This window comes from Hoplias malabaricus, chromosome 11 (genome assembly GCF_029633855.1).
Source record: "Hoplias malabaricus isolate fHopMal1 chromosome 11, fHopMal1.hap1, whole genome shotgun sequence".
Lineage (NCBI taxonomy): Eukaryota > Metazoa > Chordata > Actinopteri > Characiformes > Erythrinidae > Hoplias > Hoplias malabaricus.
Genome location: NC_089810.1, coordinates 3,055,605 through 3,082,383, shown reverse-complemented (window position 1 = coordinate 3,082,383; position 26,779 = coordinate 3,055,605). Strand labels below are relative to the sequence as shown.

At 47.0% G+C, this 26,779-nt stretch overlaps 2 protein-coding genes and 1 long non-coding RNA gene across 3 annotated transcripts; 2 read left to right on the top strand and 1 right to left on the bottom strand.

The window, feature by feature from the left end:
- Positions 1-1,906: 1,906 nt before the first annotated feature.
- On the top strand, positions 1,907-17,227 carry znf592 (zinc finger protein 592). The gene is made up of 9 exons (XM_066684716.1): positions 1,907-3,185; positions 5,114-7,319; positions 9,301-9,479; positions 11,693-11,866; positions 13,142-13,286; positions 13,363-13,632; positions 13,800-13,912; positions 14,730-14,871; positions 14,971-17,227. The coding sequence occupies exons 2-9, from the start codon at positions 5,133-5,135 to the stop codon at positions 15,511-15,513; spliced, it is 3,753 nt and encodes a 1,250-aa protein (XP_066540813.1). The 5' UTR covers positions 1,907-3,185; positions 5,114-5,132; the 3' UTR covers positions 15,514-17,227.
- On the bottom strand, positions 13,996-18,669 carry LOC136709465 (uncharacterized). Its single transcript, XR_010804494.1, has 3 exons — positions 18,117-18,669; positions 15,356-15,487; positions 13,996-15,249 (listed from the first exon to the last, which is right to left on the bottom strand). It is a non-coding gene; the product is annotated as an uncharacterized lncRNA (long non-coding RNA).
- A 148-nt stretch (positions 18,670-18,817) lies between these two features.
- On the top strand, positions 18,818-23,258 carry sec11a (SEC11 homolog A, signal peptidase complex subunit). Its single transcript, XM_066684891.1, has 6 exons — positions 18,818-19,038; positions 20,632-20,741; positions 21,401-21,550; positions 22,417-22,536; positions 22,692-22,749; positions 22,844-23,258. Exons 1-6 carry the CDS (start codon positions 18,988-18,990, stop codon positions 22,892-22,894), a joined length of 540 nt encoding a protein of 179 aa, XP_066540988.1. The 5' UTR covers positions 18,818-18,987; the 3' UTR covers positions 22,895-23,258.
- Positions 23,259-26,779: the final 3,521 nt, after the last annotated feature.

Here is a 26,779-nt window from a genome sequence, read left to right as displayed (position 1 = left end):
TGTGGAGTTATCCACAGGTGTGTGTGAGTGACTGGGTGAGTGTGTGTGGAGTTATCCACAGGTGTGTGTGTGAGTGACTGGGTGAGTGTGTGTGGAGTTATCCACAGGTGTGTGAGAGTGACTGGGTGAGTGTGTGTGGAGTTATCCACAGGTGTGTGTGAGTGACTGGGTGAGTGTGTGTGGAGTTATCCACAGGTGTGTGTGTGAGTGACTGGGTGAGTGTGTGTGGAGTTATCCACAGGTGTGTGTGAGTGACTGGGTGAGTGTGTGTGGAGTTATCCACAGGTGTGTGTGAGTGACTGAGTGAGTGTGTGTGGAGTTATCCACAGGTGTGTGTGTGAGTGACTGGGTGAGTGTGTGTGGAGTTATCCACAGGTGTGTGAGAGTGACTGGGTGAGTGTGTGTGGAGTTATCCACAGGTGTGTGTGTGAGTGACTGGGTGAGTGTGTGTGGAGTTATCCACAGGTGTGTGTGAGTGATTGGGTGAGTGTGTGTGGAGTTATCCACAGGTGTGTGTGTGAGTGACTGGGTGAGTGTGTGTGGAGTTATCCACAGGTGTGTGTGTGAGTGATTGGGTGAGTGTGTGTGGAGTTATCCACAGGTGTGTGTGAGTGACTGGGTGAGTGTGTGTGGAGTTATCCACAGGTGTGTGTGTGAGTGACTGGGTGAGTGTGTGTGGAGTTATCCACAGGTGTGTGAGAGTGACTGGGTGAGTGTGTGTGGAGTTATCCACAGGTGTGTGTGAGTGACTGGGTGAGTGTGTGTGGAGTTATCCACAGGTGTGTGTGTGAGTGACTGGGTGAGTGTGTGTGGAGTTATCCACAGGTGTGTGTGAGTGACTGGGTGAGTGTGTGTGGAGTTATCCACAGGTGTGTGTGAGTGACTGGGTGAGTGTGTGTGGAGTTATCCACAGGTGTGTGTGTGAGTGACTGGGTGAGTGTGTGTGGAGTTATCCACAGGTGTGTGAGAGTGACTGGGTGAGTGTGTGTGGAGTTATCCACAGGTGTGTGTGTGAGTGACTGGGTGAGTGTGTGTGGAGTTATCCACAGGTGTGTGTGTGAGTGACTGGGTGAATGTGTGTGGAGTTATCCACAGGTGTGTGTGAGTGACTGGGTGAGTGTGTGTGGAGTTATCCACAGGTGTGTGTGTGAGTGACTGGGTGAATGTGTGTGGAGTTATCCACAGGTGTGTGTGAGTGACTGGGTGAGTGTGTGTGGAGTTATCCACAGGTGTGTGTGTGAGTGACTGGGTGGGTGTGTGTGGAGTTATCCACAGGTGTGTGTGTGAGTGACTGGGTGAGTGTGTGTGGAGTTATCCACAGGTGTGTGTGAGTGATTGGGTGAGTGTGTGTGGAGTTATCCACAGGTGTGTGTGAGTGACTGGGTGAGTGTGTGTGGAGTTATCCACAGGTGTGTGTGTGAGTGACTGGGTGAGTGTGTGTGGAGTTATCCACAGGTGTGTGTGTGAGTGACTGGGTGAGTGTGTGTGGAGTTATCCACAGGTGTGTGTGTGTGTGTGTGTGTGTGTGAGTGACTGGAAGGTATATTCAAATCTCTTACTCAGTCTTGCAAATGAGGAACAGTGTGTTTTTAAAGCAGCACTAGGTAATATTTGGTATTTATGGTCCTGGGCTTCCCCTACAGTTGCAGAATGTAATTCACATTTGCAGCACTGCCTTGAATTCAAGGAAAGGGAGGGCTGATGAGGACTTCAAAAGTTACATAGTGTGGTTTCTGTAGCGCTGAGTCTGGAGGAGCAACCACAGTCGCTCTTTTTTCCTATTTAGCTCAGTGTAGAATCACAATATGTTTAAAGCTGGAATTGTAAGGTAAAATACTACCCAGTGTTGTATTAGCGGAAAGAGCCGAGTCAGAGTCGAATCAGAAAGGAATCGATTCTTCTGGGGACGACCCGTGAGTCAAAGTAGTTGAGGAAGAGCCGAGGTAGCAGCGCTAACCGAGACAGATGTAAACACGGAGTCTCTCTCTCCGCGCTCCGGGAGAACGGGACCGGCGGCCGGTGTCCAGTCTGTCAGCAGCGCGTCTCAGACCGCCTGCGACCCGTAGTCTCTTCCCGCTGAACAGTGGACCTGTCCCGGGTTGGCTTTTAAAACAAACAGCTAGCGTTGACGCGGAGCTAACAGGCTAACGATAACGTAAACAGCTTCGAGCTGTTCTTACCGTAGCCCACCCCGAGCCGTGAGGGGGTCCTAACGGTGGCTCGGGCTCATATCACGGGGTTAAAGGCGGTGTGGGGCTTGGGGTAAGAAGTACGTGTGGACAGCAGTCTTTTGGCGCGTTGTCAATGTGGCTGGTTAGCTTAGCTTAACTCCACACCAGGTTTAACATTACTGCTGTAGCCGGGCTGAGTGGAGCGCCAGAACAGTGTTCCCGGAGTAAAGCCAGCGCCTGGTGTTGTTGTGGAGGGAGGGACCACTGCTGACAAGGGTTCTCTAACGTTACCTGACCCACACAGGACTGCTCTGAGCGGTTCTGTAGCTGTAGCATCTCTGTGTGGTGGGCATTCAAATGTCCTGCTGACGTCAGCTAGGTGATGTCATTCCCAAAAACTTGGAGAACAGGGGTGCAATCAAATTTTACAGCTAGTGTTGGATGATAAGTGAAGAATCATATGTTTTGTCAGGTGACTACAACACGTATAACGGGTTAAATCATTTTTAACCCTGTCCCTCATGGAACTGGGTTGTAACTCACTCATACTCTCACACACACTCACGTTTAAACTGTACCACGAGAGACGCTATTGCTCACGCACTCAGTCTCGTTTAGAGGTTACTATGGTGCTTCAGCTCAGTGACACTTGAATCCAAATAAAGGTCTAAAAACGGCCCCTTCGTTATAAAATATACTCCAGGTCTGTGTCTTTTTGCTACAAACGACGTCCGCATCATGCTCCGAAACAGGTATAGTTTATCAAAATAATTTGTGACAAGAACAAACATAAATATCGCCCACTTCTGAACCCAGTGGCTGAGACTCGTCAGGATAACATGTTGAGATAGGAGCTGAAGTAGCTGTACGTGTTGGTGCACACGCTGTAAACCCTCAGCAGTCATGGATCTACCTAAAAGAGTTGGTACGAGGTGAAGGAGGAGGACGGGGACACGGCCGATGGAGACGCCACACCTCGCAGAGCAGCCGCGGTGAATAATCAACCTTCAAATGGTAACTGTCTACACCATGGTGACACTGAGATACGCATTAGTGAAAACAGTCATATGACCTTCTTTTATCACCTCCACTGTCCGCTCCAGTCTCTCAGTGGATCTAATACTGAGTGAAGACCACCTGTGGCTCTGCATACTTTATTACCCCCCTCTCCCCCTGTTCCTCAGCGCTCAGGACCCCCACAGAGCAGGTGTGATGTGGTGGTGGATCATTCTCAGCTGCAGTGACACTGACGTGGTGGTGGTGTGTTAGTGTGTGTTGTGCTGGTGTAGAGTGGATCAGACACAGCAGTGCTGCTGGAGTTTTTAAACCCCTCAGTGTCTGGACTGAGAACAGTCCACCGACCAAAAACATCCAGCCGACAGCGTCCTGTGTCACTGATGAAGGACTAGGGGACGAGCGACACACACTGTGCAGCGACAGATGAGCTACTGTCTCTGACTCTACATCTACAAGGTGGACCAACGAGGGAGGAGTGTCTCACAGAGTGGACAGAGAGTGGACACAGGGTTTAAAAACTCCAGCAGCACTGCTGTGTCTGATCCACTCTACACCAGCACAACACACACTAACACAAACGGGGAGAGGGGGGTGATAAAGTATGCAGAGCCACAGGTGGACTACAGAGTGAACAGTAGAGCTCTAGAAACGAGAACATTATAATGTTATTAAACATTTATTTGTTCTATATTCTAGCGGCTCTATAATTTTGCTTAAACTAAAGGTTAGTTCTAGAGCAGGGGCTGAGGGCCAGTCCAGAGTCCAGCACAGTTTGGTGATTCTCCTAAACAAACACCGCCGCTTTGGTTATTCGGTTATTGTATGGTGTAGTGGATGTGTTACAAGCAGAAAAATGAAGAAACTCTGCTGGACTTCGCTCCAGAAGGAAATTCATTACTCACCTGTGAAGCGTTTGAGAGAAATTGTTTATTCAAATATCTATTATTTATTTCTGTCAAAATCAACATCATTAAAACCAACACGTTATTTTTTGTTAACACTAATTAATAATTATACTATTTTTGGACAAAACTTTCTCCCATAATTCACTCTTTTTACAGAGTCTTAATGACGTATTAGCGTTTTGTCTAACGATGTCAGCACAGTGTTAATACGGTTCAGTTCAGAAGGCAGATAATATTTCTGTTGAAATGTGCATTAAAAATCATAACTATAACAATCTCTCTCTCTCACACACACACACACACACACACTGCTCCTGTTTCCGTGGTTGAGTTGGAGCTGCGCTGTAGCATTAATTTTCTCTATTGAAACATCTGTCCGATGGTAAAGCGATCTTTGCTTCATATTCAGCAAATTAAAGACATTCAAATTCAAAAGTCATCTAAACTAAACGTAGATATTATATAAATTATATAATAACATATATATAATATACATATATAGATTATATCCTCCGGGTGCTCCTGTTTCTCCTCCAGCAGTCCAAAAACACACGTTGGTAGGTGGATTGGTGACTCAAAAAATGTGTAAGTAGGTGTGAGTGGATGTGTGTGTGTGTGTGTGTGTGTGTTGCCTGGTGAAGGACTGGCGCCCCCTCCAGGGTGTATTCCCGCCTTGTGCCCAATGATTCCAGGTAGGCTCTGGACCCCCCGCGACCCTGACCTGGATAAGAGTTACAGATAATGAATGAATTAATATATAGATTATAATACATTAATAAAGACAACATTTAAAACGTTTCCTCACCTCACCTTTTCAGGCACAATCTTTATTTTCCACCCAGAAATACAAAGAAGTCCTAGCAATTTAACTTTAAAATCGATTCATAATTTCATTAATTTTACATTCATTATTTTACGTTTAATGTCTGTTATTTAAAGACGGGACAGTGTGATTAATCGAGATTAATTACAGCCAGTTCTGCCATGGATTAGTTTAATTTTTTGAACTATTTTTGACAGGTTTTGAGACATTTCCATCATGGGTGACATGAAGACCCCTGATTTCGATGATCTCCTGGCTGCCTTTGACATCCCTGATGCGACCAGTCTGGATGCTAAGGAAGCCATCCAGGAGAGTCAGGATGAGACAGAGGGCCACCTTAAGCACTCTGAGCTGTGCATGGACGCCACGGTGTCCGTCCCTCACCCGACGACTCCAGCAGATGCTCCGGCTGTTAGTGTCATAGTGAAAAACACTAATCGTCAGGACTCTCTTGAGCCACTTCTGGAGAAAGAGAGCTCGCAGTTGGGACATCTGCTGCAAAATGGATTCAGGAGTTCTTCCAGCTCCCTTGAAACACATCTTAGTCATAGCAGTTACGCCATGTTGGACACGTCACCTATGAACGGGGACTGCTCGAGTGGTTTCTTAGAGAAAGTTCCACCTCTCTCAAATTCAGGGCAGAAATTTAGTCCTGTATCCAGCCCAGAGTCTGAAGATGTTCAGAGAAATAGTGTTAATAACTGTCCACACGGTGTTTCATACTTCCCAAATGACTCCTTGTTTGCGTCTGAAGATACCTCTGTATCAGACGTTCATGGGAAGTCCCGAGAGTACAGCATGATCGACGAGTGCCATAGCAGAAGTCCTGATTCTAAAATGGTGAACAGTTTCAGTAGCGATGGCTTGTTTGACGGAGACAGGAGTTCAGAGCCCAAACAGGATCAAGCGAAAGAGAGATGTGATCCAGTGACAGTGGAAGATTGCGCTGACGACGCTGGAACGAGTGCGTACCCGACTCCCGAAACCAACCCTTCCTCTCCTCGTGCATGTGACAAGTCTCAGACCTCTAAACTCTCTTCCTGCCTCGATGCATTGGTGGCTCTGAACGCGAGGAAAGATCACAGCGAGGAAACGAGCCCAAGGGATATACCGGCAGTTCGTAGAGAGACAACAAAGGTTAGTCCCAAAGTGCCCATATCTCCAAGGAGCCCAAGAAGTCCTCTCGAAGTAGTGAAACGGTTAATCAAACAACCTGACAGCCCTATGAGTATATGTAGTGATAGCAGCGGAAAAGCATCTCCTGCTCTGGTTGGCGGATCCCCTCCCGCCATACCTCGAGTCCGGATAAAGACAATCAAAACCTCCTCCGGACAAATCAAACGCACAGTAACTAGCATATTTCCAGATTCTGAAACCGAGGACCTCCATTCACCCTTTGGTTCCTCTCCATCCCAGTCGTCAGTCGAAGATGCCTTCTCTAAATCATTGCCTGCGTTTCCTTCCCATGATATCAGCGAAGATATTTTCGAGAACGGAAAGCCAGAGTCCTCAAGGACACCTCGCTTAGGTCGGGCACCGGTGAATCTAGAAGCAGTTAAGAGCTTAAAGAAACCCCAGTCTCCAAACACTAGCTGTGGATTGAAAAGTAATAAGGTGAATAAGCAGAGGAAGGGATCCCCATCTCAAGCAGGCTGCTCCAACAATCAGAATTACCTCCCCAAAGCATTACACTTAGCCAACCTGAACCTAGTCCCCCACAGTGTCGCTGCTTCGGTCACAGCCAGGTCCCACCGGCAGGACCATTCCCAGCTGTCGTCTCCCACCGTCTACAGCGGTGTGCCTTTAGTGCACCAGGTTCAGAAAACATCCCCAGACACCCGTGCCATCGTTCCTAACACTGCTGCTGGAACTTTAAACAGACTGTTGAATTACTCTAACCCTGTGCCAACCTATGTGCCCAACCTGAGTCCACCGCCAGAGACGGACATCAAGCTCCCACCTCACGGCTACTGCTGCCTGGAGTGCGGAGACTCCTTTGGACTCGAGAAGAGCCTTGCCTTTCATTACAGCAGGCGGAGCGTCCACATCGAAGTGACCTGCACGCACTGCTCAAAAACCCTTGTGTTCTTCAACAGGTGCGCTCTCCTCGCCCATGCTCGAGACCATAAAAACAAAGGCATGATGATGCAGTGCTCTCAGCTGTTCATGAAGCCCATCGCTGTCGATCAGATGTTGATGCCCACCAAGCCTGACCAGTCTGCGGCACGGATCGGTCAAAGCAGGAGAACTGCGCCTTCACCCAAAAGCCAAGTTGTCATGCCTCTGTATCCTGATAAAACAGTCCGGTATGGCCTCAAATGCCTGGAATGCAATAAGCAGGTGTCGGATTACATGGCTCTCGCAGGACACTATCAGAGATCGTCTGCAGAGTCTGAGAGCTTGGTGAGTGGATATAAGTTAAAGGTGGATATGAGTTGATTTGAGGTCAGAGGTCTCACACTCGTCCCAGAATTCTGTTGTGTGGTGTGGCTCAGCTCTGTCACACCCAGGGTCAGAACACACACCGCTGAAAGGGTTAAAACTGCTCTGATAGAATCGGGTCAGAACATACACCGCAGAAAGGGTTAACTCTGCTCTGATAGAAACGGGTCAGAACACACACCTCTGAAAGGGTTAACACTTTTCTAATATAACCAGGTCAGAACACACTGCTGAAAGAGTTAACTCTGCTTTGATAGAACTGGGTCAGAACACACCGCTGAAAGGGTTAAAACTGCTCTGATAGAATTGGGTCAGAACATACACCACTGAAAGGGTTAACACTTTTCTGATAGAACTGGGTCAGAACACACCGCAGAAAGGGTTAACACTGCTCTGATAGAACCGGGTCAGAACACACACCGCTGAAAGGTTTAACACTTTTCTGATATAACCGGGTCAGAACACACTGCTGAAAGGGTTAACACTGCTCTGATAGAACTGGGTCAGAACACACCACTGAAAGGGTTAACACTACTCTGATAGAACTGGGTCAGAACACACACCACTGAAAGTGTTAACACTTTTCTGATATACCCAGGTCAGAACATACTGCTGAAAGGGTTAACACTGCTCTGATATAACCGGGTCAGAACACACTGCTGAAAGGGTTAACACTGCTCTGATAGAACTGGGTCAGAACACACACCACTGAAAGTGTTAACACTTTTCTGATATACCCGGGTCAGAACATACTGCTGAAAGGGTTAACACTGCTCTGATAGAACTGGGTCAGAACACACTGCTGAAAGGGTTAACACTGCTCTGATAGAACCGGGTCAGAACACACACCACTGAAAGTGTTAACACTTTTCTGATATACCCAGGTCAGAACATACTGCTGAAAGGGTTAACACTGCTCTGATATAACCGGGTCAGAACACACTGCTGAAAGGGTTAACACTGCTCTGATAGAACTGGGTCAGAACACACACCACTGAAAGTGTTAACACTTTTCTGATATACCCGGGTCAGAACATACTGCTGAAAGGGTTAACACTGCTCTGATAGAACTGGGTCAGAACACACTGCTGAAAGGGTTAACACTGCTCTGATAGAACCGGGTCAGAACACACACCACTGAAAGTGTTAACACTTTTCTGATATACCCGGGTCAGAACATACTGCTGAAAGGGTTAACACTGCTCTGATAGAACTGGGTCAGAACACACTGCTGAAAGGGTTAACACTGCTCTGATAGAACCGGGTCAGAACACACACCACTGAAAGTGTTAACACTTTTCTGATATACCCGGGTCAGAACATACTGCTGAAAGGGTTAACACTGCTCTGATATAACCGGGTCAGAACACACTGCTGAAAGGGTTAACACTGCTCTGATATAACCGGGTCAGAACACACTGCTGAAAGGGTTAACACTGCTCTGATAGAACCGGGTCAGAACACACACCACTGAAAGGGTTAACACTTTTCTGATATAACCGGGTCAGAACACACTGCTGAAAGGGTTAACACTGCTCTGATAGAACTGGGTCAGAACACACCACTGAAAGGGTTAACACTACTCTGATAGAACCGGGTCAGAACACACACCACTGAAAGGGTTAACACTTTTCTGATATAACCGGGTCAGAACACACTGCTGAAAGGGTTAACACTGCTCTGATATAACCGGGTCAGGACACACTGCTGAAAGAGTTAACTCTGCTTTGATAGAACCGGGTCAGAACACACCGCTCAAAGTGTGAAGGACTGGTGCCCCTCCAGAGTGTGTTCCTGATTTGCACCCAGTGATTCCGGGTAGGCTCCAGACCCATCGTGACCCTGAACTGGATAAGAGTTACAGACAATGAAGGAATGAATGAATGAATATGATGTAATTAATGGTATTCACCGTTTGCATTTCTTTGTTTCTTTAAAACAGATGTGTAAGATTTGTAAAATGCTGCTCCCAAACAAGTGCAGCTACAGAGCCCACCAGCGCATCCACACCCAGCAGTCCCCCTTCAGCTGCCCTGAGTGCGGCGCTCTGAGTCGATCGGTGGACTTTCAGAAACACGTGAAGGAGAACTGCCTTCACTACGCTCGGAAAGTAGGCTACTCGTAAGTAACCTGACAGTCACTAGGGTGATACACACGTGATTAGGCATAGTGTTGGGTGGTGGCTCATGACTCTTAATGACTGACTTCTGTCCTCCCACTCAGGCTGCGCTTCGGTTCTCCTGCTAGATCTTACTGCTGCGTTTGACACAGTCATTATGCGCTCATTTCTCTCCTCTCTTGACCTCTGGTGGTGTGCTCTCATGGTTCACATCCTACTTTACAAATAGATCTCAGTTTTTTCTGCTGGAAAGAACCAATCAAATACTGTTCCAATCACTCGGGGAGTTCCCCAGGGCTCTGTCCTTGGTCCCCTGCAGTTTATCATTTATATATTGCCTATTGGTAGCATTATCCATTCCACTGCTATGCTGACGATATTCAGATTTATTTTAGCCCTAAACTCACCTAGTCTTTCCCTCCATCTTCACTACTGTCCTGTGCCCAGGAGTTAACAAACTGGCTGAATACTAACCTTCTCAAGCTAAAGGACAAATAAACGATATTTCTGATTGTTGGTTCTAAGGCAGTGTACTCAGACTTACGTCACTGATGATACCGCTGTCACCTCGTCTTCTCACATGTTAAATCTCTGACCAAATCCGAATATTCTTCTCCTTCGGAGCGTCAGTAGACTCCGCCCCCTGCTCTCTTCTAAAGACTCTGAGATCCTGGTGCATGCTTTGGTTACTTCATGACTCGATCATTGTAATGCTCTCTTTCACGGCTTGTCGTCCAGAACTCTTCTCCCTCTTCAGTTTGTTCAGAAACTTGCTGCTAGAATTTGAGTCCAATCTAAAAACCTGCTCATATCCCCCCGGCACTGGTCGCCTGTTTCTGAACGCATCCGCTGCTAAATCCTTCTGCTGACCTATAAGGCCTTGCATGGATGATCTCCATCCTGTCTTTCTGCTCAAGGTCCTCTGATTCTGCTCTTCTGGCTGTTCCAAGGTTTAAGCTGTTCACTATGAGGAGGGGGGGCAGGTCTCTCAGTGTTGCTGCCTCTACCCATTGCCCTGCTGCTCTCTCCTTCATTATGTTCTTCTCGTTCTGGGTTTAAATCTCAACTAAAATCCTAATTCCCTCTGCTTTCTTCCACTCTCTTTTGAGTGTTTTTCCCCACGTTGATTGTGAAGTGGATGTTTATGAAAGACGCTACATAAGTGTAAAACATTATGAATATTCTCAGTGCTGACGTGGAGGTGGTGTGTTAGTGTGTGTTGTGCTGGTACGAGTCACAGTAATGACGTTATTAACGTATCGTACAGGGTTAGCGTCACTGTGTTTACTGTGTGTGTGATTACAGAAGAATAAACGTCTCCAGTGTTTTAGCCGCTCACTCTGCTCTGTTCTCTGATTTTCTCTGCTCTCGCTCTGTTTGAGAGTCATTGTGTGGATTTGTTTAAAAACTGATTTTATTTATGGTTTGTTTATTTAGTATTTACACATTTTAATGTTTGATTTTTCTAAATTTTTGGTGAAAGTTCATTGCTCTTTAAAGGACTGTTGTTGCATTATTACGCTATTATCATTATATCACTGGCATAAAATGGTCTTAAAATGACTAATATTTATCACATTTATTTCTGGGGAAAGATATTGATCACAAAAAATGGCTATTGTGAAAAGCCTAGATCAGACACAGCAGCGCTGCAGTGACACTGACGTGGTGGTGGTGTGTTAGTGTGTGTTGTGCTGGTGTAGAGTGGATCAGACACAGCAGTGCTGCTGGAGTTTTTAAACCCCTCAGTGTCTGGACCGAGAATAGTCCACCGACCAAAAACATCCAGCCGACAGTGTCCTGTGTCACTGATGAAGGACTAGAGGACGAGCGACACACACTGTGCAGCGACAGATGAGCTACTGTCTCTGACTCTACATCTACAAGGTGGACCAACGAGGGAGGAGTGTGTCACAGAGTGGACAGAGAGTGGACACAGGGTTTAAAAACTCCAGCAGCACTGCTGTGTCTGATCCACTCTACACCAGCACAACACACACTAACACCACCACCACCACGTCAGTGTCACTGCAGCGCTGAGAATGATCCACCACCACATCACACCTGCTCTGAGCGCGGAGGATTAGGGGAACGTGGGTAATAAAGTATGCAGAGCCACAGCATGACTGGAGGGGACGGTGGAGCTTGTGGATGTTGTGTATTTGGAACATGGTCTTGTTGTTATTGTTGTGGTTTAAATGACTCTTTCCCCCAGGTGTCTGCACTGCGAGAAGCTCTTCATGTCCCTGCTCCTCCTGAAGAAACACATTGAGGAGAAACACTGCGAGGTCAAGTACAAGTGCACCCTCTGTCCTGTCGCTTTCAGAACAACCGACGGCTGCCTCACGCATGTAAAGACTAAGCACGGGAGCAGTGAGCTGTCATATCAGTGAGTGCTTCTCAGTTCCACAGCACTGTTATCTCTGAAGTTTCCCATGAGCTGTGACGAGAATAGAAATGATACATCATGACTTAAGTCAGCAGAATATAATGATAAGTTAACGCCTAAACCACAGTCACAGTAGACATTTGCAGATTGAGTCAGTTTGAGGAAAAGGCAGGACCGGAAGTTTCGCAAGTATTAAAGTGCGGTTATCTAATAAATAACTCACCAACATACAGATAGCTCTCTCCATATTTTGAATCCAGCTCCACCTCTTCATGTCACAGCAGCCAGAGCAGCAGCAGGGCTGTGGGTGGAGGACATGACTACTCCTGTCATAGCCCTTTTCCACCAAATGAACTCTGGTTCTTCCGGTTCTGTTTAGGATCCTTAGAACCTGGGTTTTCCCCAGTGAACAGCATCGTTGTGTCTGAATTCAGCTCCAGAGTCTGAGTCAGGACAGAGTCATGGTTAATCCACTGTTTACAGTGCAGTCAGATCAGAGTGAGATATGAGACACATGTGGAAATGATGCAGAGTTCTGTCTGTTACAGTCTGAGTGTTTCACACTGTGGTTCCAGAGCTGTCTGCAGAGCTCCAGAACCAAGAGAACAGTGAGAACAGATGCCTAAAGGTGAAGGCGTCTTGTGTTGCACTGAACCCAGCCCCAGAAACACACACACGCAGCATTTCGCTGTTTTTATTAACTTTGAGATATTTCCAAATCAGAAATCTCATTCAGGTCATTTCCTGAGGTCATATTCTCATATCAGGTTATGTTCTTCACTTCCTCGTTTCAGAAGGAGAACCTCCAGATGCGTCTGGTTCTCTGGTCTTTACCCAGAACCCCTTTGAGGATGATATAACACTCTGTAAATGACCCCTCCTGCTCCACAACACTTTATTGGAGGCTCTGAGCTCTTTCTGGAGCTTCTTTATCTCCAGTTGCTCACAGACACAGTCACGGTTCCTGTGAAGAACCCACTGTTCTTTGGTTCCAGCTGGAAATCTATATTTATTTTTTTCAGGAACCAATTTATATTAGTGTAAACATGTAAAACAATTCCAAACTAGGTATGTGAACAGGAACTGAACTGGTTCCATGTTGATGGAAAAGGGCTAAAGAGTTCATCAAATTTCATGAGATGTGTTCACTTCTGCAGCAGAAATCACCTCTCTTTACTGCGTTAAAACTAATACGACTTTAACAGTATTTCACTGTCTACTGTGACCACGGCTTAATTCACAGGAACAGAAAACTAACCCATCCTCCTTCTACAGACTGATCCACAAATGTTCCTGTGAAACTATATTTAAGAAGAAGCAGCTGTTGTACCAACACCTCCAGCAGCGTTCGTGTATATTCAGATGTCCCGAGTGCACGTCGTTCTTCATGCAGAAGATTGCCTTGGTGCAGCATTTCAAGGTTTGTGTCTGAAATGTGGACTTCTGCACTACTTTGGTTCTGTTGAGGTAACATTTATTACTGTGGCTTTCTTCAGGGGGTTCACGGAAGTGTCTTCAGAGGAGAAGCAGAAAAATTCCCAAAGGCTGAGGCAGAATCAGCGCCACATAATCAGAACAGCGGGTCAGGGAACCACCCGAACAGGCTTTCCAAACCCAGCAACGGCGCTGTCAAAGAAGGTAGGGATGGTTCTACTTCGCAGAAGTCCAGCAGTAAGAAGAACACCGGCTGGACCTGTGGAGAATGTCTCCAGTGGGTTCCGGACAGGGAGAGCTACGTCAGTCATATGAAGACCAGCCACGGCAAGGTGAGGACATTTAAAGACATTTGTAGTAAGCTCTTGCTCATGAATGCTTCAGTATACATCTGTACTTAGTCCTAAAGAAACATCTCTACTTAGTCCTAAAGAAACATCTGTACTTAGTCCTAAAGAAACATATTCATAATGTAGTCATGTGGTGATTTTCTGTCTAGTCCATGAAGAGAAATCCCTGTCGGCTGTGTGAAAGGTCCTTTAATTCCACCACAAGTCTCAGACGGCACGTCCGTAACGATCACGGCGGGAAGAAGAAAGCTTACACATGCTGGTATGAGATCTCTAAACCTTTATTTCAGCTCAGACGAAGATTAAAATAGTAAATTCTTTACAGAACATTAACAAAATACTGTGTCAGTGACATCAATCACATCAGTGTGGTTTACGCAGCGTTGATTGGGCAATAAATGTATATTTGGTGTGAATGTGATGGACTGGGGTCCAGGGCGTGTTCCTGCATCACTCCCAATGATATGAGGTTTGTTCTGAACCCACCGCAACTCTGATCAGGGTGAAGTACAGAAGAAGAATGAATGAACTAGCGTATTGGAAATGTGAAATATGAACAGACATGTGCCCATACACGTACGTGTGTGTGTGTGTGTGTGTGTGTAATTAAATATAATTATGTTTTATCCTCAGTGTTTAGCAAAAATCTAAATGAGGACTCTGAGTGAGCACATGTTTATTTTGCACTGAAACTCTGCGAGTGCTCCATAAACAGTGCTCTCACATTTTTCATTTTTTTCAATAAAAAAAGAACCTAAGACTGAAGCCGTGTGGAGAGTGAAGAGTTTATTGGGCGCTGCGTTGGTTCTGAGCTCCATCAGGAAAAAGCTGCAGAAGACTGTGATGGGTTTGTTCTGTTCTTGGGGACAATACTGTGTCTAAAGTCCGTGTGAGTGTGGGTTTAGACCAGTTACAGATGGAGGCAGTGTCAGAGTCGGGAACGGACCGCTGTGTTTTTAGGTTATTTTCTGTTGAATAACAGAAAAGAACTTGTTAACTTTAGAACTTGTTAACACTGCCTCCTTTGTCAGTAGACGGCACTGCAGTGTCCAGTTTTATCATTGGTCCTTGTCTTAAAGGTGCTGCACAAACGAGAGGACGACGTTCACCCAGCCGTCTTTACTGAAGAAACACCTCAGCTTGATGCATGGAATCAAGAACCCAGACTTCAGTCTCATGGCCAAGTTGGCCTCTCAGGAGTCGAGTAAAGCCATGAGGCCGGTGAGTGTTACCTGTATCTGCTTGGTTCAGTCCCACGTAGCCACCTGGAGTGGCATGAGTCCTGAGGAGTCTTATAAAGCTGTGGTCTGTCATTCCCAGGGTCCTAAGAGAGCTGCGGTGAAGGACAGTGTGGAGGCCGGAGACTGTGTGCCATCAGAAGGCACTCCCGCCAAACGTCTGAAGCCTGTTTTTCGCTGCGCCAAGTGTGGCCTCACCACGGAGGACCCACAGCAGTTCCAAAAACACATACCTCAACACAAGACGGATGCCGACACGCCGCAATGCAGACACTGTGGCCTGTGTTTCACGTCACAGCTGGCCCTCAGCAGGCATCTCTATATAGTACACAAGGTGAAGGAGAGCGAGGACGAGCAGGAGCTGGGCAGAAAGGACTTGTCAGAACTTGATAGCATTAGGATGAAAGAGAGGGAGGAGACGTCAAAGGAAAAACAAGGGGAAAATGGTCAACACGGACTTCCCTCACCAGAACAGACGGGTGGCTCCTGCTCATCCAAACTTCAGACTGACGCACGCAGCCAGATTGATGTGAGGGAGTCCTTGGAGAGCGCTCCTCAATCTGACGGTGAAGCTCAGACTCCAGGGGCAGGCGGACGTCCTGTGGAGGGAGCGACGGAGTCGTGATTCTGTTCAGACTAAGGCCACGTGCACACGTATCAGGTTATTTTTAAAAACTGAGGTTTTTGTCTGTGTTTTCTGTTCAAGTCCATCGTCAAAAACATCGTCATACGTCACTGAAAACAGGTTTTTACAAACACTCTCCAATGAGGAGAATTGTGAGAACGCCGTTGTCTGTGGCGTTGTGTTTACGGCAAAACTGATCTTTTCTGAAACGCTGAGGTCACACAGGGTCTCTGTCTCTGTCTGAAACTCACACAGCTCCTCACTCCCTCTACAGTGAACTACATCAGTCATAAACTACACTACACACACACACACACAGATCCTCCCTCCCTCTACAGTGAACTACATCAGTCACGAACTCCACTGTACACACACAGACAGCAGAGTTCAGATTCAGTGTGTTAGAAATATACACTGCACTGTTAACATCTAGATTCAGTCAGGACCTGTGTAGTGCACTACAGAGGGAGGAGGGAGGGATTTGGGATTAAACCTGTGTTTCTGTCTTGCCTTGTGGTGTTTTCATGCCTCTGTTGAAGAGCTACTTTGGCCCCCTACTGGACTGGAATGAGAACGCAGCCGTTTTTCTGTTCATTTGGAAGGATATATTCACAAATACAAAGGGAGGAAAACCTGGGTTTTGAAAACCATCCTGATACGTGTGGACGAGGACCGCTGCTACAGTGTTCAGAGAGAATCATGGCTGGACTTGCCCCTAAAGTACAGTATATGCAGCAGACAAATGTAATATCGAAACATGTTGCCTTACAGTGAAATACATATTTATCTCAAGCTAATGAACTGTTTAGAATGCATAGTTAATCACACCCACGGTATATCCCCACCCCGTTCATGCAGTTATCATTGTTCCCTGGCGCTTCTCTTCCTCCGTGTGTCTCCTTTATGTACGTGGATAATCATAATTTATTTCAGCTCCTTTTGAATCACGAGGGCAGTGTAATTTCTTTTTTTTCTCGATGTGTCCTTGGTACAGGCCACACGTATATATCATATCCAATGTATCTCTGGTACATCAGAGCTCTGACTTTTCCAAATGAAATGTGTATAATCGAATGCTATATTCAGAAGATATGCTGGACAGTCCTGCAGCACTTTGACCACTGACAGGGTCACCAAATATGTCATCAGGGCAAATCACAAGGACGCGAGTACCTTTCCACAGCCATAGACGGAGTCCGAGGCGGCGCTGACGGTAGCTATAGCTAATGCTGCTTCTGAACACGGGGCGTATTTGGTGACGAGTCCGGGATCGTTTATTTCAGGTCGCAGTGAGCCTCGTTGTCCGAGGGACTGTGGATATTTAAACAGTGTTGCTACTGGAATCAGTATTGTTATTATCTGAGATCATGGCGTACTTCAGAACGGTATTCACCTAAACCCAGGTATCTGCACTCAGAGAAGATATATTTTCATATTCATTCCATTTACTAGTTTCACTAGCGTTTATATTTAATGAGCCATTCTTACAATCAGAGTTAGCACTTTTGTAAATGCGTCTATGGAGTAACAGGAATTGGTAATAACTTTAATATTCACTCAGATATATGGCATCCCTCTCGTGAAACCGTGTACGTTCTTCTGAATCTGTTTAATGTTGTTTTGGGCCTTCATACTTCTTATGTATTATCAGATTATTATAGCTGGTCATTTATTTTGTTATTTGCTGATTGTGTCTGATTAAAACTCTACATCACGAATGTGTCTCGTCTCCTGGCGGTGGGTCCTTAAGCCTCTAGAGATGTTCCCAACGACACCACAGTGAGTCTGTAAATCCTCCGGAGACCCTGAGGACCACTATGGGTGGATTATGGAGCTTTTCCACTGCGTGGGAGCAGCTCGACTCGACTTGCTTTTAGCTGGTCTCTTTTCCACTCCCACGGCTCTCCAGCGAAATGAAGTCGATGACGTTGTAAAACCCCGTCTCTAACGGGAGCCACAGGCTTTGAAATCCACAGCAATGGGGCGGTGAAGTCAGGCACTCATTGTGTGGCGTGTTGTGGTTTGGACTGAATACGGCTCCGCCCCCAGTTCTCACAGAGCAGTTTTCCTTGTCACACTGGAGATTTTCCTCAGCCACCGACCCAAGGAGCGTCTGACCCTCTTCAGAAACCCCTCGGGGGAACGTTACGAGCTGCTGCTGAGAGTCGGATAAAAACTAACGTGAAAGCTGCTGTAACTTCAGAGATTTTACAAGCGGTGAGTTTGTGCTGGAGCTCTGTGTTTCCTGGTGATTGACAGGTCTCTCCGGCCAATCAGAGCTCTGCAGGGTTTACACCTCACATTTAGTACCTACACGGCTCGGCTGGAACCGTAAGAGAACAGGAACTAAACAAGAACCCGGTTCCAAGAGCAGGACCAGATTTTGGACAGTGGAGAGTCGAGCCGAGTAGTTCCCTGCAGTGGAACACCATTAGATCAGCAGGTCAGCTGCAGGGAGCGTATACACAGTAAATGTCCCTTAACACACATTCAGACTGAACAAATCCATCTCAATCAGCAAAAGACGTCGAACGGTTCAGGTATGATTTTAGGAACTGCACACACACCAAATTACTGACTATAAAAGAAACGTACCTCTTTACCTCAGATCTTTCAGAACTGCTCCTGCGAAAGGCAGCCGCTGTTTGATTCTGAGAGACTGTAAATCTGCCTCCACTCTCACTGGTGTTCGTCAGGGGTCCGTTGTAAAGAACCGGACCATCGAGTCCCTACAGCACGGGTCACTTCCTCGGTCAGGGGCCTGTGGCTTTGGCCCAAATATCAGAGCAGGGAGGATCTCTGTTCAGTGCTTTGACTTTGTTTATGTTAAAATCTGAATACATTCTTTAAATGAATGTCTGTTTACAGCCACGGTCAAAAACACCTGGCCTTAATTCTGAGTGAATAAATGGTCAGTGCTTTGTCTCACGGAGTCTCACAAACACACAGACCCAGACAGACAGGGTTTCATACATCACACACTTAAGGAGCCAATCACGTCATCTCATGGGGGTGGGTCTTTCCAGCTGCAAACAAGAGATGGAGGCAGGAAATAACTGCATATCCCAAATGAAGGTGTATGAAAGTATAGCATTACAGCCTTTAAGGGGTTTGGGGATTGATTCTAAAATAACTAAGGGTTTTTGGTGTTTATTCTGATGTTCTTCATTTAGAAAAGTCGTATGTGTACAGTCAGAAATAGCCTTTCATTGGATACTGTAGTGCAGTATTGTATGTAGTGGCCTTTGTTTATTTCCCTCCACAGTACCCTACCTAGTTCACTACGTAGGGCGCACTGAGGGATTGAGACGGACCCGTGTTCTGAGAGTAGCTGGCGCTCTCACCGTTTCCTCCGGAAGTCCTGGGGTGTTCAGGCTGCATCGCTGAGTTCATCTACTTTCATTTAAACATTTGAAAATACTTTAATAATCCGGACGGGTTTGTTTTCGGATATAGACCCTCTCCGGTGTGAAAATGCTGACTTTAGATTTTCTGGACGACGTGCGGCGGATGAATAAGCGGCAGGTTAGTACCGAGGGCTCTGAGCGGCTGTAAATGAACAACACGTCAGCTCAAAGCTGCAGCGCCTACACCGCCTCTTTCTGCTCCTCTCCTCTCCTCTCCTCTGTGTTTCCTGCTTCAGAAACACCCCACAACCTCCCTCTCAGCGCTGGGGGCTTTAGAGCTCGCCCCGGTCGTGCACTCGGAGCGCGGAGGGGGCCGGAGCACACCTCGCTGCGTTAGCCACATTAGCACAGTCCGGTCCCCCGTCCTCCTCTTTCATTCTCACTTTAACCCCTTCTTCCTCCCCTCTACACCTCTCTACTGTTCTCCTGCCCCTACTCAGGGTGGGCTCCAGCGGCTGGACACAGTACGGCCCCCGGGCCTGTGTTTGAATGTGTTTTACCCGCCTTTGAGAGGCTTCGTTTAAAGGAAGTGGGGTATTGTCTCCTGGAGCCTCTTCTAGACCCGTTCCAGCTGAGTCTCTCTCTCTCTTTCTCTCTCTCTCTCTCTCTCTCTCTGTGTCTGTCGGTCTCTCTCTCTCTCTCTCTCTCTCTCTCTCTCTCTCTCTCTGTGTCTGTCGGTCTCTCTCTCTCTCTCTCTCTCTCTCTGTGTCTGTCGGTCTCTCTCTCTCTCTCTCTCTCTCTCTCTCTCTCTCTCTCTGTCGGTCTCTCTCTCGCTCTCTCTCTCTCTCTCTCTCTGTGTCTGTCGGTCTCTCTCTCTCTCTCTCTCTCTCTCTCTCTCTCTCTGTCTGTCGGTCTCTCTCTCTCTCTCTCTTTTAGCACACAGCCGACCCGACTATAGTCTCTCTCTCTCTCTCTCTCTCTCTCTCTCTCTCGACTACAGTCTGGGTGTCTCTCTCTCTTTCTCTTTCTCTCTGTCTCTCTCTCTCTCTCTCTCGACTACAGTCTGCGTGTCTCTCTCTCTTTCTCTCTGTCTCTCTCTCTCTCTCTCTCTTTCTCTCTCTCTCTGTCTCTCTCTCTCTCTCTCTCTCTCTCTCTGTCTTTGCTCAGTTGGATGTTATACACAGCTGTAAAACTCAGCCAGGATGAGTGTGTTTTGTGAGAGCAGCCGGTGAGGGTCAGGGATGAGCAGAACACCAGCCTCCAAACAGAAACAATACTCTCTCTTTTAGTGGTTTTCTTCATCTGTTTACATTTATATTTCATCTATAGCCGTCTCTGTGTCCTGTACGCTGCTGGGATCTGGCAAAAAATAACTGACTTAAATATTCAACTTTAAGATTAAAGCAACACTAAGTAAAGTTTTCACATTGAAATCACAGCGGTGCTCCACTGACCTGTAACAGGGAACAGAGCCTCTGTCGCTCGGGGCTCGGCGCTGCAGAAACCGCACTATGTAGAGCCACCATTAGTAGGAGGGTAGGATGAAACACCCCTGTCACTTCATTTCAGGACGGTGCTTTAAAGGTGAATCACACTCTTCAACTGTAGGGGGAGCCCCGGAGCCACAATACCACCTAGTGTTGCTTTAATCTCCAAACACTGCTAAAGCAGAGCCCTGTGTTCAGTGTTTATAATCTCCTCTGAGAGTCATAACCCCGAACAGGAAGTGTGTGTACGTCTGTGTTGTTCCTGACCCGGTGTCCTGTCTCAGCTCTATTACCAGGTGCTGAACTTCGGGATGATCGTGTCTTCAGCGCTGATGATCTGGAAAGGCCTGATGGTGGTGACGGGGAGTGAAAGCCCCATCGTCGTCGTCCTCAGGTAATTCAGGAACCTCACGGTGACGGCGATGGTCCGTTTACAGCACAGCTCCCCCTACTGCACGGGCAGCGTCACTGTCCAGAGAAAAACACACATCTCCCAAATCAGGGACTTTACAGGAGGAGAAACCACCGTAGCCTTCAGTAAAGTGAGTGTAGAAAGATGGTGTTCAGAGTCATTTTGGAGGGTTTCTATTGGTCGTTCATCACGGGATTATCACACAGTGTGAAGGACAGCTGCTGTGTTCAGATGGTGCAGTAAACTACACACACACACACACACACACACACACACACACACACAGAGATACAGTGTTTATCTGAACAGTGACGATATAAATCAGAGATGGCACCTTTAGTTTCAGGGGCTTCTACAGAAGCTGTGAACGCTGGTGAATTAGGGCTGGGGTGTGTGAGGGTGGTGGTGTATTTACACGGATCTGACCCTGCGTCACAATGCAGCTTCAGTGAGAGCCACTGGCTTCAGCATTGCACTGGAGGGGTCACATCTGATGGGGGGGGGGTTCTGCCTCAGCTCTGAACTCAGGGGGAGACGCTGGAAGAGGAAGAAATGAACTCATTGAATCTGAGCAATGATGAATTAATAATTTTATCAAAAAAGCCGCCGGTGCCTGAATGACTGTCTGTGCTTCGTTACAGTGGGAGCATGGAGCCTGCGTTTCACAGAGGAGACCTCCTGTTCCTCACAAACCGCGAGGAGGATCCGATCAGAGTCGGGGAGATCGTGGTGTTCAGGATCGAGGGCCGAGAGATCCCCATCGTTCACAGGGTCCTTAAAATTCACGAAAAGTGAGTGAAGTCTAATATTCAGTTATTAGATTAAAAAAGAAAGGGTCTGTAGGTGAGGAATGAAGGGAAGTGATTCCTGCACCGGACGAAGGACAGCCTTGATGATCACAGACGGATTTTAATGACCCCCTGTTGGCCCTCAAGGTATTAAAGCTACACAACACTTCACTCTGGCTGGCGTCATTTAGAGGAGAATTAAAAATAAATAACATTTTAAACACAGTTTATGTGGCCTTTCCTCATGATGTATTCACATTGTGAGACATTGAGCTTTGATGTTTCCAGCACTGATGAAAGCTTAACTACAGTGTGGACTCAAGCTTGTTTTATTAGCACTTCATGTACTTTCTATGTGTTTCTGAAGTTTTCAAACACTTTTCCTTTCCTTCAGCCCCAGGCTTTTACAGCACGGAGACATCAGCTGTGTCTCTGTCCCTGAAAGGGTTAATACCATGTTAGGCACTAACCAGCCACAACATTAAAACCACTGTCAGGTGAGATGAAGAACACTGGTCTGGTTACAGCGCCCCCTGTCGTGTTTGGGGTGAGTGAAGGGTGAGTTCCTGAAGGTGAAGGAGAAGTGGTCAGTGTAAGGGCCACACTGTGGTGGTTATAATGTTGTGGTCAGTGGGGAGTTCCCGGTGTGCAGTCGTCAGAGGAGACGGGAGACTCACCAAAACATTATAACCACCACAGTGTGGCCCTCAGACCATTATCAGCTTCACTCACTGCCTGATATACCCCCAACCTTCAACAGGGGGCGCTGTATCCAGATCAGCAGTGTTACTCTCTTCACCTGACTGCGTCCTCTCAGCAGATCGGGGAGCGAATGTGACGCGGCGTGTTTGTGTTTATCGTCTGTTCAGAGAAAACGGAGACGTTAAGTTCCTGACGAAAGGTGATAATAACTCTGTGGACGACAGAGGTCTGTACAAGAGAGGACAGCACTGGCTGGAGAAGAAAGACGTGGTGGGCCGAGCCCGAGGGTGAGCTCCAGACCTTTGTTTGTTTACAGATGTATTTATTTATATATTTTTACCCTTCGCTGTCTTCTTCCTGTTTCAGTTCCCAAATGTGTTCCCCTCCCACTACAGCTTTAAAGAAATTAATGATGATTCTCCTCCCCGTCTTTCCTCTCTAGTTTTGTGCCTTACATAGGGATCGTCACGATTCTGATGAACGACTATCCTAAATTCAAGGTAGGCCCAAGCTGCGTGACGCAGTGAATGCAGTGTGTATCTGCGGTTTCTCTCCGAGTGCTGATTGTGACTGTGGTTCTGCTCTGTGTCGCAGTACGCTGTCCTCTGTATGCTGGGACTCTTTGTGTTGGTACATCGAGAGTGACCCTCGTCCGCCGAGGGAGACGAGACGGACCCCAGAGCGAAAGCCCTGCTTGGGCCAGTTGTTTTGTGCTAGTGTTAAAACTGCTTGTGGAAACTGTGCACTTGTTAAAACAGGTCAAAGCTGTTTTTAATTCTGTGAAAGTCCACCTTTCAGAGAGAGTTAGCGTCGACAGTGTGTTTTCATCATCCTGCCGTGAAATACCAACACATCCATGTTCTGTTTCTTTATCTTTCATTATCTCGTCGTTTCCTTCCTGCTGATGTTCTCACACCGTTTCTGCTTTCTCCAGACCTTTCTCCAAACCTGTTTCTAAAGTCCAGAATTTTGTATGGAATAAAAAACGTGAGCCATTTCTTCGCCTCGTGTCTTTGATGTTAATATTTCGCCGTGTCTGTGCCGGGGGTTAGACCCGAGGAGGAGGATGGGATCCTCAGTGTGGCTTCCTCGTTCCCCGAGGGAATCTTTCCTGACGCTGAGCTCAGACCCAGATCTCTGTAAAACTGCTTTGTGACGACTTTCTGCTGTGAAAAGCGCTGTATAAACTTGATTGGTTGATTGAGTTGATCAGATCCCACTAAACCTAACGAGTTAAAGAGTTAACGGAGGTTCAGAGGAGTGTTTAATGTGTTCATACGCTTTGATTTGTCAGGGAAGATCTGTACAGGTGCAGTGTTCACTTCAAAGCGTTAAACTACATTCCCCTCAAAGTTTCCAGAGTAGATCTGTAAATTAAAGCCTGAGGTTGAAAATGTGACTCTGTTAAAATATGCACTTGTTTTCATAAGGAACAGGTCGAGTGAGTGTCGACAGTCTTCCTCGAGCCGAAGGTTTTAAGGGAACGTTGGGAAGCCCTGGTTTAGTGGCCGTAACTTACATCACCGCACACAGAAACGTTCAGGATCTTTGTGCTTTCAGCCGTGGAAACAAGATCTAAAAGATACGCAGTGTGTACACGAGTGTGGATCGTCAACCAGGACGCGACGGGCCGAGTCACCGCTGCAGAAATCAGACACTCATCTGCATCCACACGGATACGTATCTGATCTAAGAGCACATGAAAACGACTGAAATCGGATTTGAAAAGATCGCATTTCACACGTTCACACGGCCCCAAAAAAATCAGAATTGATTCACTTCAGCCTGGTCATGTGAACCGTGTTGATCTCATTTGACTCCCTTTACCTCCCTGAGCTGAGCCTCTGAGGCTGTCTTCTGTGGCTTGAATGTTGTCAGAGCAGTTCTCCGAGCTCACATTTAAACTGAACATAGCACTAAAAGTCAACTGGGTGGAGCTGAGAGTGTGGGTTGTGTCCGTAAAAAATTAGCCAAATCCTCTCTGCGAAAGACAGTTTATTCTGTCATTGACTTGTCTGGTGTGTGGTGACTGGATGACTGAAGTCTGACGAAACAAGACGTATTGGCAATTTAACAATTTATTCATTTAACAAACAGAAGCCTGAGAAGCGTGTGGAAGAACCCCACACAGCCTCCACCTCCTCCTCACGCTGGTCTCCAGCCTGGTCACACACTGCTGGTCACACACGTGGTTGTGTTGGTCACAGTGGCACGAACAGCACGTCCAAGCTGATCCCACAAGTGTTCAGTGGGAGTGAGGTCAGGAGCTGGCAGGTCATTCTCTCCTCTCCACCCCCACAGTCTGGAGGTAGTCTCTGATAAAATCATCTGGAGGACAGAGTTCACTCTCAGACTGTGGAGATATGGCATTGCCACTGGTTGCAGAATTTAATCCCGATGTCTCGCCTCGTTGTTCCAGTGAGGGAGGTGCCGCCCCACACCATCACACAGAAGAAGCTGTCTTTGGCAGAGAGGATTTGGCAAATGTTTCACGGGTGCAACCCACACTCTCAGCTCCACTGCTCCTCCCACAAACACGTTTCTTACAAATGAGGCACCATTTAAAAGGGACATTAACAGGCTCCAACGGTGTAAGATTTATTTCCAAAAAGCATTGTTACAACAAAGAAAGAATCTACAAACACACACTTCCTTACTTTTTGTGCTAAGTTTAGTTCTCTCTTGTTTTGTTCCTGAAAATAGCCCAAATGCAACCGGAAAAAATGACGAGGAACATGGGAGACACAGATTAATTCTCAGAAACCTTCAGAGAAATCATGTACCTCGGAGCTTTTACGTCATGGCTTCATTCGTGCCGTCATTCAGAGCCTCAGACAGAGGGACTGCTCCCTGTCCACTGTCCACTCCCAGCCCCAGTCCCAGGAGGCCACGTCCTCTCACAGAAATGTCAGTGCTCATGTAGAGGCTAATATTCAGACCCAGGACATGAGTCTCTGCCGTAGCCAGTGTCTGTTTCACATCCATCATATATTTTATTTTTTTTACTTCTCCAGTTTTATTTCTCACGTTCCTTTCAGGTTCAGACACTGACTCGAGGTTCATAAATAAGTGTTAATAAGAGTGTTACACTACTATGTGTACATATGAGTTTTAATTCATATTTGTGTATTGTATGAATGTAACTGTGTGTCGTATTAAAATCACACTCACTTTATTCAACAGAAAAGGTTTGATCTGTTCTTGGGGACAACACTGTGTCTAAAGTCCGTGTGAGTGTGGGTTTAGACCAGTTACAGATGGAGGCAGTGTCAGAGTCGGGAACTGAGCGCAGTGACACTGTGTTTTTAGGTTCTTTTCTGTTAAATAAAATGAGAAAGTGATTTCAATACGACACACAGTCACTGAACAATCACCACAGAGCGGAGAGTGTTTACATTTTCAATTATATGTTACACAAAAACACTTATTTAACACGGGAGGGAACCAGAGCACCCGGAGGAAACCCACACAGACACAGGGAGAACACTCCACACTCCTCACAGACAGTCACCCGGAGGAAACCCACGCAGACACAGGGAGAACACACCACACTCCTCACAGACAGTCACCCGGAGGAAACCCACGCAGACACAGGGAGAACACACCACACTCCTCACAAACAGTCACCCGGAGGAAACCCACGCAGACACAGAGAGAACACACCACACTCCTCACAGACAGTCACCCGGAGGAAACCCACGCAGACACAGGGAGAACACACCACACTCCTCACAGACAGTCACCCGGAGGAAACCCACGCAGACACAGGGAGAACACACCACACTCCTCACAGACAGTCACCCGGAGGAAACCCACGCAGACACAGGGAGAACACACCACACTCCTCACAGACAGTCACCCGGAGGAAACCCACGCAGACACAGAGAGAACACACCACACTCCTCACAGACAGTCACCCGGAGGAAACCCACACAGACACAGAGAGAACACACCACACTCCTCACAGACAGTCACCCGGAGGAAACCCACTGCATGCCACTGGTTTTTACTTCCCTCAGCAGTGAGACTGGCCTCAGCTTTCCTCCCACAGTCCAAAAACACACGTGGATTGGAGACTCAAAAGTTTCCGTAGGTGTGAGTGGGTGAGTGAATGTGTGTGTGTGTGTGTTGCCCTGTGAAGGACTAGCGCCCCCTCCAGGGTGTGTTCCTGCCTTGCGCCCAGTGAATCTGGGTAGACTCCGCGATAGATTCTGCACTACATTTTATTAATTGCAATTTTAATTATCTTTGTTCCGGGAGAAGAGTATAATAGACAAGAGTTGTGTGTGCACCGCATGGATTCATGGGATTGCCTTCATGGCTGAGGGACAGTTTATTCATTCATTCATTCATTCATTCATTATCTGTAACCCTTATCCAGTTCAGGGTCGCGGTGGGTCCAGAGCCTACCTGGAATCACTGGGCACAAGGCGGGAACACACCCTGGAGGGGGCAGGGACAGTCTAATGCTGCCTTAAAATTTGACCAGATTAAGGTACCTCAGTAGGTAGCGTATTTAAGGTGTTAAAT

Excerpts from the sequence above, each read along its gene's own strand:
- znf592 (XM_066684716.1), top strand. The coding sequence starts at position 5,133 with ATGGGTGACATGAAGACCCCTGATTTCGATGATCTCCTGGCTGCCTTT. Across the intron at positions 7,320-9,300 it reads CTGCAGAGTCTGAGAGCTTG|ATGTGTAAGATTTGTAAAAT; the intron begins GTGAGTGGATAT and ends TCTTTAAAACAG. Across the intron at positions 11,867-13,141 it reads AGCAGTGAGCTGTCATATCA|ACTGATCCACAAATGTTCCT; the intron begins GTGAGTGCTTCT and ends CTCCTTCTACAG.
- sec11a (XM_066684891.1), top strand. The coding sequence starts at position 18,988 with ATGCTGACTTTAGATTTTCTGGACGACGTGCGGCGGATGAATAAGCGG. Across the intron at positions 19,039-20,631 it reads GGCGGATGAATAAGCGGCAG|CTCTATTACCAGGTGCTGAA; the intron begins GTTAGTACCGAG and ends GTCCTGTCTCAG. Across the intron at positions 22,537-22,691 it reads GTGGTGGGCCGAGCCCGAGG|TTTTGTGCCTTACATAGGGA; the intron begins GTGAGCTCCAGA and ends TTTCCTCTCTAG.